The sequence below is a fragment of the Polypterus senegalus genome, chromosome 6 (assembly GCF_016835505.1).
Source record: "Polypterus senegalus isolate Bchr_013 chromosome 6, ASM1683550v1, whole genome shotgun sequence".
In the NCBI taxonomy this organism is placed as follows: Eukaryota; Metazoa; Chordata; class Cladistia; order Polypteriformes; family Polypteridae; genus Polypterus; species Polypterus senegalus.
Window position 1 is genome coordinate 113,094,292 of NC_053159.1, and position 12,653 is coordinate 113,106,944.

The 12,653-nt window shown below is 37.0% G+C and overlaps 1 protein-coding gene across 5 annotated transcripts in view; it reads left to right on the top strand.

Annotated features, from left to right (window-relative positions):
• Positions 1 to 12,653, top strand: part of LOC120531412 (RIMS-binding protein 2-like) — a 374,849-nt gene that overhangs the window by 281,993 nt on the left and 80,203 nt on the right. For all 5 annotated transcript variants that reach the window (XM_039756810.1, XM_039756806.1, XM_039756807.1 and 2 more), the window contains 3 exons: positions 3,622 to 3,705; positions 8,055 to 8,144; positions 9,408 to 9,530. In XM_039756810.1, the coding sequence (XP_039612744.1) occupies positions 3,622 to 3,705; positions 8,055 to 8,144; positions 9,408 to 9,530 (297 nt within the window). The remainder of the gene's footprint in view (positions 1 to 3,621; positions 3,706 to 8,054; positions 8,145 to 9,407; positions 9,531 to 12,653) is intronic.

Sequence of the window (12,653 nt, forward strand, 5' to 3'; positions counted from 1 at the left end):
GCCTCTACAGGAGGTGACCACAGAAGCACCAGTGCCACTCATGCTTTGTTTTGCTATCATGATATATAAAGTTGGAACTATCATGTTAAAAATAAATAATTTTACTTGAATAAAAGAAATTTATTTTTGCAAGAGTATTGTTAACCCTCCAATAAAACAATGAGGAAGAAGTATTAACTGTTGTGGACCACCTGAAAACCATGCGTCATGTACCTCATGTCACAAGATTTACTGATAGGATGAATACCTTATCCCTTGCTAGTTACATATGACGAGTGACATAACCTGGATTTTAAGATCATGGGCTTTCCATCAAAAAAACTAATTTGAATCAGAAATTGGCATGTTATTAATTGCTAACGTCCACCACATTTAATGGTTTATCAAAGGGGCATTCTTGCCCTTTGATTACTTTTTAAATTTTATAAGGATCAAACCTTGTGCAAGTTTTATGTTCCATAAATTCTGGCAATCATCTGCAACACTAGCCTTGTCTCAGTAAAGGCGAGGACAAAAATCTTTATGGTGTTAAAACATTACAAATACTAAAACCATTACTACAGGTCTCCAATTTGTTAGGAATTGAATTACTGGCATTCATTTTGAATTCTTAGAATTTGACTCTGTGTGGGTATGTATTTATGGTGTTTATGTTTATTCTTTATAAATAGAAAAGTATACAATATATACTCAACTTATAAAGTCAAATATAGAAAAACAGAAATTATCTACTATATCTTTAACATTTACATTTAACAGGCCTTCCAAAAATAAAAATGTTATCAAAATAAATTGCTTTGTTTCCAAGAGAAAGTCCAAGTCAATGCCACATTCACATTTACAGTAATTTTTTGTCTAGTACTTACACTGTTTTAGTTCAACATGCTAAACCTGAAATGGATATGCATGCAAAGAAAATAAGTGAACAACCTTGTGCTTTGTTTTTCTGTTCATTTTCCCATTTTTTAACTCATTACTAACATTACCTACTCACTCAGATATCTAAGGAAAGTCTAGTTGTTTCTATCTATGCTCACCAACTTCTGCATTAACACAGTGGAGTCCATTCTCAATGTTCATACAATATCCTTGCATGTAGACTGCTCACCTCAAGGCCTCAAATCTCTACAGAGATCTCTACGAAGGTGGCACAGAATATTACAGAATCATAGCTGCCTTTTTGTTCAGATAATAAGACAAGAAGTAGTATTTAAAAACTTCAGCCATCCTACATAGTCAACATGGTGGCATAATAGAAGATGACAGATGTACAAACAAAAGTGTTTCAGAAAAAACAGTTTTGATGGGTTGTTCATACACAACAGCATCACAAACATCCAGCCAATGCAGGTCTTGTGGTTGATAGAAAAATGCTGACGAGGCTCTCCAAAAAAAAGTCAGTCACTTAAAGCTAACTGTAATGGTAATGAAAAAAGTAGTACAGGAGAATACACGGCTCATAATACCTGGTATAACTGTCAAGGACCCAAAAGAGTTTCACTCATGTCAGCCATGCAATAGCATGAGTGTGTTTTTGTGGCAAACACTGGGTCCCATGACATGAAGAGACCTCTGAATGCTACAGTGTAACTGAACACCATTCCTAATGAGGTACATTCCTCCATGGAAACATTATCCCCTTCTGTGGATGAGCTTTATCGACAGAAAAAGACTCCTTGCTCAAGTCTATATAACAACAACAACAATATTTATTTATATAGCACATTTTCATATAAATAATGCAGCTCAAAGTGCTTTACATGATGAAGAAAGAGAAAAAAGACAAAATAAATAAGAATAAAAGTAAGGTCCGATGGCCAAGGTGGACAGAAAAAAATAAAATCTGCAGGGGTTCCAGGCCACGAGACTGCCCAGCCCCCTCTAGGCATTCCCCCTAACATAAATGACCTCAATCATTCCTCATGGTATTCAGGGTTCTCATGGAAGAACCTGATGATGACGGCCATGTGGACTTCTGGCCTTTAATCCATCGATGTAGGAACATCACGGTTCTTTGATCAGGTGGTGGTGGCAGCACAGGTCGCCACCCCAGAAAACCAGAAAAAGAACAGAAGAGAAAGTAGGGATTAGTACGGATTTTGAATATGAATACCATGAATAATAATGATAATTAATTGAATATACAGAGCATCAGGGTTAAGATGAAGCTATGAGAAAGCCATGTTAAAGTAATGTATTTTCAGCAGTTTTTTTTAAAGTGCTCTACTGTATTAGTCTGGCGAATTCCTATTGGCAAGTCATTCCAGATTTTAGGTGCATAACAGCAGAAAGCCGCCTCACCACTTCTTTTAAGTTTAGCTCTTGGAATTCTAAGCAGACACTCATTTGAAGATCTAAGGTTACGATTTTGAGTGTAAGACATTCCAAAATATAAAATGGAGCAAGATTAATTAAGGCTTTGTAAACCGTAAGCAGGATTTTAAAGTCAATTCTAATTGACACAGGTAACCAATGTAGTGACATCAAAACTTGAGAGATGTGCTCGGATTTTCTTTTCCTAGTTAAGATTCTAGCAGCTGCATTCTGCACTAGTTGCAATCGATTTATGTCTTCTTTGGGTAGTCCTTAGAGGAGAGCAAAGTTGTATAAAGTTCTATACTGTTTTCTCTGCCCTTGACAGTTTCATTGTTTTAACTTTTCTCAAATGTTATTTTAAACTAAAATGTTTTACATATTAAGAAGCTTGCTCAGGATCACACCTCGATTTGATGGTTGTTTTGAACTGACAGCCTTCTGGTGTCTTAGCTGTTCATTTGGACCTTAATGGTCTCCACAGTCTCCAGATCACAATCCTATTTACTCAAGTGTGGGACGTACAAAAGTAAATTTTCATACATTCACTACCATGAAGCAACACTAGTGGGGCAGATTATTTTGATTGCCTCAACCTCTGAGGGCAAAGATGTGTCCAAATCTCATTTTAATAAGCTGTACCTAAAAAGTTCCCACTTGAGGTATTAGTAAATAGGAAAGCTTGTGGTTTTGTCCTTTATATCCTTTATATAATTTTTTTCTGTATTAACCGCTTTTATATACAGTGGTGGATAAGAATCAATTACACATGTTTAAAAAATCTGAGGATAAATGATTAAGCATGATTTAGTGGATTTTAAAAGCACAGAAATGTGGAGTCTGCATTAGTTTGATGCTGCAGTGGCAATGGCACTTTAGTCATTAAGTAACCTTTGGTAAATTGCCAGAGGAATCCGCAGTTGTGGCTTATCATCATCTATTATTTTTAACCTTGGTAAGGGCTTCATTTTTTGATATTCCACAGAAAACCTAAAGCAGTTTTTCATGTTTTAGTAAACTCGATCTAAATGTTTTATGCACTAAATACAGCAGATAAAAGCCATGTTCCTGAACACAAAGAGAGGAGTCTGGCCCAATAGTGCCTTTCCACTTTAAGTATGCCTTGAACAAGCTTAGTTTCTCATATCCTTGGGATCAGGCCTTAGGGCTTAGAGCTGAAATGGTTTGATAGAACCTTGAATTACTATTAAGCATTCATTTCTGTTTCATACTTTTTTTTTTGTAACATAAAGCATTGTTGCTAGTTTTTTATGTTTTTAATTAACAAATTATGTTTGCTCTTTTGAGGAAACTGAGCTGAACAACAAAAGAAAAGAATGTGAAAAACTTGAAAATGAAGTAAGAAAAAGGCAGAAGAGATGCCAGGATTTGGTAAGTATGCCTCCTTTGGCATTGTTTTATAGATGTTAATACTACATCTTTCATTCACATTCAGATTTAATTTAAACTTGCGGTAATTAACTTTTTAAAATGTGATGCTGAAATATAAAGAATGTTAAAGTTGTAGTGTTTACTTAAATGCCTATCATATGTCACCCATCTACAATAGACCAGTGAGAAGCTCAGATGACTTTATTAAAGAAAAAATTAAATTGGGATGTTCAGTATACATATTAGGAAATGACAAGCAGAGGTACTGTATATCACACAATCATAATATAAACACACAACTTTGATTCTAACTGTGAAATACAGAAGTCACCTTGTACCTGGTTTTGTATTTTGCTTGCTTGACCACCATTTTCTCAGTTTTTCCCATCTCCCATTTCTGTGGTCATTTAGCTTTCTTGTCACGTAGATGACAAGATCTTGTTACTCTTTTTTCCTATCCAAAAATGTGACAAGTATAGTAGTGCCTCCTCTGTTAAATACAATCTGATGTTTATAATTCTTCAAAGCCTTCAAAACTCCTTGCCTAACTACATGGACAGCATAAAGCTTGCACCTGCAAAGGGTTAAGAACAAGGGTGCCTAGATGTCAGTTACCTTTGGTATAGCTCGTCAATGAATTCACATTCGGTTATCTCTGCAACAAAAGTGGACACTAATCTTTTTCTGGAATGGTTCTAACTCTTCGTATTGTGGTATAGCTTTCTGATATTTAACTTTTCACATGTGTTTGTTGTTATGGGTCTTCAAACACGATAACAGAATTTCATGGGTGGAATGTGTCAAGGTGGCTGTGATTGTTTACTCTTAAATGACAGTTGTTGCCTGCCAGGAGTAAGAGATCTGAGGAAAAATTTCAATTGCATTGTTAAAATAAAGGTGCCAGAGTGGTTCTTCGGAGCAGTGCCAAAGTCTCCAAAGACCCATCCAAGTGAAGGTTCTTATTTAGACCTGTAACAGGCTCCATATAGGAAAAAATCATGAGTAGATGGTAAAAGGTTTGTGGCATTAAAGATTTCAGAAACCTTCCCAGAATGAAATGGTGCTTTGTCAAGCAATGAATCTACAAGAAACCACCAGACCTAGTAAAGAATAATATAAGTGACATTAAAGAACCATTATTTTTAAGAGTATGCTTTAGGTAGGGAGACATTGTACCAATGTTTATTTGTATCTGTTCTAATGTTACACAGTGTTTTCACAAACAAACACTTTCCACTCTGATAACCAGTTATAAAATAATAATTATAAAATAATTTTCTTTGGTAGCTGAAGACTTTTTACATGTACTGTATATAATTATGATGACTATGTCATGCTACACCCCACCTAACCAAACAAAGACATACCATACTAATTAAAAATTAAAGGATTTTAAATATTTAAACACACAAAGGTGGTACCATAGAAGCTCATTTTAAATAGCATAAAAAATATTACACCCTGTGTACGTCTATGGTTATCAGTGACTGGTACCCTGAATTTTGAAGGGAACAGCATTAGCAATCCCTTCAAACCCTTTGAATCTCTTACCTCGGAGAAATTAGTTTAAAAGTGATGTATCATCCCAAAGTTTCTTTGTGGGATCTTTATATAACATTTGAAGAAATTCAAGAACAATAAGTATTGCACAATGTTCAAGCAACATGTAACTGAAACATAATAAATGAAATAGTGCAGTGATAAAGATGAAAATGTTGCTTCACATATACTGTACAAAGAATAATTTTGAGTCAGCAATAAAAAAACTAAATCTATTTATTATTTATCCAACTTAATTAAGAATGGGGTCTTAAGGGTCATAGCCCATCCCGGTCTTGAGAAGTACCAGTCTATCACTGGGGCACTTAACCAAAAATATACAGTATCATAGATCACTGAAAAAGAACTTGATCATAGGTATGACTTTTTTCCATGACAATGATTGTTAATTGGTTAATTGCTAATTCCTAGAAAATATAATTTTTTTTACGATTATGGAGAGTGCTGCATTAGTATGTGTTTTTGTCTGGATTGTTTGCTTTTGTTTCAGTGGAAGACACATCCCAATATACAAGAAGGATACCTACTGCACACCTCCTGCAGTGATCCCAACATTTAAGCTCATTACTGACATCACTCTGTGCTTTCAGTCACCTCACTGTTCATATTGGATTCAGCTTTTGAAAATAGCTACCTCTTTTGGCTTTCTGAGATAATGATGGCTCCACAAATCTTACTAATTGGCTCAGGAGGTCTTCAGGCTAAATACTTCATGTATATCGTGTTTGTGTTGACAGACAAGACTAAAGAGTCAGAAGCCTCTTCCTTGGAAGCGCTGCATGTTTCAAGTTCCTCTCAGAATGTCACCTTATCATAAAGAGTGAAATGTGCAATCTACTAGAGGAAGCCCATTTGCACCACTTTTCCCCATGACTTGGTTTTGTATACAGATCAGCCAGTAAACTGGGACTTTGTCCAAATGTTTAGTTCCCTCTTCACAATCACTATCCCATATAATGCACGTAGCATCACTGCAACTGTGTAGTTGCCTTTAGCTCTCTCTTTTATTATTTGTGAATATGATCTAGAAGTGCTTTAACTCTGCCACTGTTTCCATATACTCACCTAAAGAAAGCAAGCAACTGTTTTCCACGAGAGGACCATCATCTTAGACAGAAAAACATGTCTTGGCTGCACATTTATATCCTGTCAATAAGACCGGTTGAAGACAAATTCTTGCACAATGAATACAGAACCTGAGTGAAACACATTATTGGCCCAGAAATTATGTACTCTTGACACACCTTAACAAGATAACCTGTGTGATCTGTCATATACAGGACAAGCAAACTTTCAGAATCTAATGAAGGTCCACTGAGATTTTACTGTTCTCCATTATCTAATGTCCTGCACTCCAGCATAGGCCTTCAAAGTTAGGGTGAGGAATGTGGTCCCTTGGCTATTTTAAAGTACCCCAGAAGTGTCATCTATTGAAATGACAAATGCAATGCATTTTATTAGTAAAAATGTTCGTGCTGCCCCATCTTTTGAAATGACAAAGACATAGCAATTGGGGGGACACACAGACATTTATCCTTTTATTAAGATAAATGTTATAGTTAAGGTTTATTTTCATTTGAAGTACAAAACAGGAAGAAAAACAAAGATAGGTGTTCAGTTTACAAAATATTTTTTTCTTCGATTAACACATAGTAAAATGGTTAGTAATGGCAGTTCATTCTTGTATACTTCATCCTTTTCACCATTTCAGTTGGTGATTTGTTTGTAATTTTATGATTTGTTTGCATTTTGAATTGGTTGATATGATGGTATATGCTGCTAGTAAAAGTAATAGTAGTGGTAGTTGTATTAGTAAGTGTGGTCTACTGTACATCCATGTGCCAAATAAAAACAATTCCTTTGCATCCTTACGGGGCCCGCCTTACAAATATCAGGTATATACAGGTTATAAATAACAGGTGTGTGGCAAGCATACCTATCCACGTAAAATGTATCACAGGAAAGTGATCCCTTTTCTCACTCCCTCGTTTTCTCTGTCTATACTGTTCTCTTTTCCACACTCCCACCAGTAAGAAGGCAAGGTCACACAGTCATGGCAGCTACCTGCTCAAAAAGCATCTTTGCTTTTTTTAATGAAGGAAAGAAAGCTTTTGTCTTCTTTTTCACCTGAATTCACATACTGTGTGGCCCTTTGTTATGTGGTGGTCTTTTAAATATTAATCCTAGATTGGCCCTTGAAGGCTGATAGAAAAAAAGTTCTGAGATTTATAATGCTTACTGAATTTGAAAGATGGATGTTTAATTTTTACATTCATCAAATATTTTTAAGAGTTGACGTAGACCTTCACCCCAGAAGGCACAGTCCACTTCTTTAAATTCCAGAGCCAAGAATACATGCTCAGCAATCCATCATATATTTAAGGTGCAGTTTTCTAGCATCGTTCATAGAAAACAGCCTCTAAAAACTACACTTTGCATTTAGTTTTCAGTTAGAAATTATTTTGGATGCAGGAGCTCAGCCTGATGAATTTCTTTGTCCCATACAGAGAAGCAGCAATTGGAGCTGTGCCTGAAACATTTTCAGATTTCCAAAAGCCACCACACTAAATGCATCTCAAATTCAGTAGCTATATAATGTAACTCTGGATTGAAAAGTTAACTAATACTGATTTCAGCATTGGACATTTCTGTAAAAACAGGATTTGATCTTGGAAAATTCTGTTGGCTCCATCAGTGTAATTGTTTTGCATGCTTATTGACTAACAACAGACTAAAGGTTTCAGTGCAGGTTCTTAATCATATTGACCATTTCACATGGATCTTTTTAGGAGAGTGAACTTGAAGATGTCCGCAGTGAAAATGCTGGACTAAGAGAAAAAACTGAGCACCTTAGCCAGAAGGCACATCTCATCGACCAGGTATCTGGTTTAATATTCTCAATCTTTCAGCATACAGAATGACCAACATTTTTAAAAGAATGCATTTGTTTATTTTAAGAAATAAATCTTTACATTTTTGCTTCTGGCCTTGTACTCAAAGGTGCTGGAATAAACATTAGGTCTCCATGATCTTACACTAGACTAGGTAAAGCAGTTAGATAATAGATGGGTGAATGAAGGAATTAATTTCTTGTTTTATATATTTACATATAACTGCAAAAGATAAATTAAATTTCACTTTCAGTGTGAACAGTGGATCTGCTTAACACTCAGATCACTAGTCTTTATTTAGTGAAGCTCCTGTTTTTTCACTCAAGCTATAACTACCTTCTTCTTCCAAAACAGGAAGGATTACAGAAGATACAGCTCATTGCAGTTATATGAATCATCCTAATACCACTATGTGTCATGGAAGTTCTATTTTCATCTACGTTTTTAACTGCCATTGTTAGCCTTACTCTAGTTTTCTTAGTTTAAAGTGAGAAGGTGCGCTAATAAAAATAAAAAACCTAATTATTTTTTGTTTGCACCATTTACTTACAACTAATTAAAACATAAGCCAAATGTAATACATAACAAGTGATTCTATCAATATGGAGATAAATACTGAGCAAATGTGTCTAGGAAGATTGCAAATTCAGATGAATCCAGTAATCAAGAAGTAAAAAGGCTAGTATGATATGTAAGGCCATTTTCTTCTATTTTTGTTTAACTTAGTGAATAAAAGATGATTAATGTTAAGTTTTAATGCCAAAATACAAAGTATAATCTGTAACTTTTAATTTTAATAAGAAATATAGTCACCCTACCATCTGTATAATAAGGTATGTGTTTGCATGCTGTGCTTTATTAGTAATTTTATTATTACCCTTTTTTTGTTTTGTTATGTCCTGGTTAAATGTGTGGAATTGATAATTTATTACCAGAAAAGGCTGTTGCTTTTTGAATGTGTGAGATTTCTCAGAAATGAACTGGATAAACAAGTAGATACTGTATATGTTAATTGAGCTCTGATCCCACAGTCCAATAATGTTAGTGAGTGTCTGCAATTTTGTGTGCCCTACAATGAACTGAGGTCCACCTAGGGCTACTTTTATCGCACTGCTGCTGGGGTCCCCATGTCTCTTACCAATTTGGGTAGATGAATACATAAGGTTTGACAAAGTAACAAAAAACTGTTTTTTCAACAAATGTGTGAGGTAAGATGAGGAAAGTCATCTTTCATTTTTTTTCTTTAACTAGATCCAGTTGGAGAACAATGAGCTGAGAGATCACCTCTCTGAAGTAACTGCCCAACGTAATTCAGCTCTAGAGGAAAACCAGAGACTCCAAGCCAAACTGGAGAACCTAGAGCAGGTCCTACGGGTTAGTTTCTTACAGTCAGCTGACCATACAAAATGCTTTACACAATCCTGATAGACTTTTCATTTCTAAGACTGTAATGCTCATAATTGGTATATATAATGTATGGCTACTTGGTAGTGAAATCTCAACATTAGTGTCAAGCTCACGTACAGTGCATCCGGAAAGTATTCACAGCGCATCACTTTTTCCACATTTTATGTTACAGCCTTATTCCAAAATGGATTAAATTCATTTTTTTCCTCAGAATTCTATACACAATACCCCATAATGACAACGTGAAAAAAAGTTTACTTGAGGTTTTTGCAAATTTATTAAAAATAAAAAAACTGAGAAATCACATGTAAATAAGTATTCACAGCCTTTGCTCAATACTTGGTCGATGTACCAGCAATTACAGCCTCAAGTCTTTTTGAATATGATACCACAAGCTTGGCACACCTGTCCTTGGTCAGGTTGGATGGGAAGCGTCGGTGCACAGCCATTTTAAGATCTCTCCAGAGATGTTCAATCGGATTCAAATCTGGACTCTCTGGCTGGGCCACTCAAGGACATTCACAGAGTTGTCCTGAAGCCACTCCTTTGATATCTTGGCTGTGTGCTTAGGGTCATTGTCCTGCTGAAAGATGAACCGTCGCCCCAGCCTGAGGTCAAGAGCGCTCTGGAGCACGTTTTCATCCAGGATGTCTCTGTACAGTGCTGCAGTCATCTTTCCCTTTATCCTGACTCTCCCAGTTCCTGCCGCTGAAATACGTCCCCAAAGCATGATGCTGCCACCACCATGCTTCACTGTAGGGATAGTATCAGCCTGGTGATGAGCGGTGCCTGGTTTCCTCCAAACGTGACGTCTGACATTCACACCAAAGAGTTCAATCTTTGTCTCATCAGACCAGAGAATTTTGTTTCTCATGGTCTGAGAGTCCTTTAGGTGCCTTTTGACAAACTCCAGGCGGGCTGCCATGTGCCTTTTACTGTCTGGCCACTCTACCATACAGGCTTGATTGGTAGATTGCTGCAGAGATGGTTGCCCTTCTGGAAGGTTCTGCTCTCTCCACAGAGGACCTCTGGAGGTCTGACAGATTGACCATCGGGTTCTTGGTCACCTCCCTGACTAAGGCCCTTCTCCCCCGATCGCTCAGTTTAGATGGCCGGCCAGCTCTTGGAAGAGTCCTGTTCGTTTTAAATTTCTTCCACTTACGGATGATGGAGGCCACTGTGCTCATTGGGACCTTAAAAGCAGCAGAAATCTTTCTGTAACCTTCCCCAGATTTGTGCCTCAAGACAATCCTGTCTCGGAGGTCTACAGACAATTCCTTTGACTTCATGCTTGGTTTGTGTTCTGACATGAACTGTCATCTGTGGGACCTTATATAGACAGGTGTGTGCCTTTCCAAATCATGTCCAATCAACTTAATTTACCACAGGTCCAATTAAACTGCAGAAACATCTCAAGGATGATCAGGGGAAACAGGATGCACCTGAGCTCAATTTTGAGCTTCATGGCAAAGACTGTGAATACTTATGTACATGTAATTATTTATTTTTAATAAATTTGCAAAAACCTCAAGTAAACCTTTTTCATGTTGTCATTATGGGGTGGTGTTTGTAGAATTCTGAGGAAAAAAATTAATTTAATCCATTTTGGAATAAGGCTGTAACATAACAAAATGTGGGAAAAGTGATGAGCTATGAATACTTTCTGGATGCACTGTACAGGTGCTGGTCATAAAATTAGAATATCATGACAAAGTTGATTTATTTCAGTAATTCCATTCAAAAAATGAAACTTGTATATTAGTCATTCATTACACATAGACTGATGTATTTCAAATGTTTATTTCTTTTAATTTTGATGATTATAACTGACAACTAATGAAAGTCCCAAATCCAATATCTCGGAAAATTAGAATATAAATTAAGACCAATGCAAAAAAAGGATTTTTAGAAATGTTGGCCAACTGAAAGGTATGAACATGAAAAATATGAGCATGTACAGCACTCAATATTTAGTTGGGGCTCCTTTGGCCTGGATTACTGCAGCAATGCGGCGTGGCATGGAGTCGATCAGTCTGTGGCACTGCTCAGGTGTTATGAGAGCCCATGTTGCTCTGATAGTGGCCTTCAGCTCTTCTGAATTGTTGGGTCTGTCATATTGCATCTTCCTCTTCACAATACCCCATAGATTTTCTATGGGGTTAAGGTCAGGCGAGTTTGCTGGCCAATCAAGAACAGGGATACCATGGTCCTTAAACCAGGTACTGGTAGTTTTGGCACTTTGTGCAGGTGCCAGGTCCTGTTGGAAAATGAAATCTGCATCTCCATAAAGTTCGTCAACAGCAGGAAGCATGAAGTGCTCTAAAACTTCCTGGTAGACGGCTGCGTTGACCTTGGACCTCAGAAAACACAATGGACCAGCACCAGCAGATGACATGGCACCCCAAACCATCACTGACTGTGGAAACTTTACACTGGACTTCAAGCAACATGGATTCTGTGCCTCTCCTCTCTTACTCCAGACTCTGGGACCTTGATTTCCAAAGGAAATGCAAAATTTACTTTCATCAGAGAACATAACTTTGGACCACACAGCAGCAGTCCAGTCGAGACACTTCTGACGCTGTCTCTTATTCAAGAGTCGTTTGACACAAGGAATGTGACAGCTGAAACCCATGTCTTGCATACATCTGTGCGTGGTGGTTCTTGAAGCACTGACTCCAGCTGCAGTCCACTCTTTGTGAAACTCTCCCACAGTTTTGAATTGGTTTTGTTTCACAATCCTCTCCAGGGTGTGGTTATCCCTATTGCTTGTACACTTTTTTCTACCACATCTTGTCCTTCCCTTCGCTTCTCTGTTAATGTGCTTGGACACAGAGCTCTGTGAACAGCCATCCTCTTTAGCAATGACCTTTTGTGTCTTGCCCTTCTTGTGCAAGGTGTTAATGGTCGTCTTTTGGACAACTGTCAAGTCAGCAGTCTTCCCCATGATTGTGTAGCCTACAGAACTAGACTGAGAGACCATTTAAATACTTTTGCAGGTGTTTTGAGTTAATTAGCTGATTAGAGTGTGGCACCAGGTGTCTTCAATATTGAACCTTTTCACAATATTCTAATTTTCCGAGATACTGA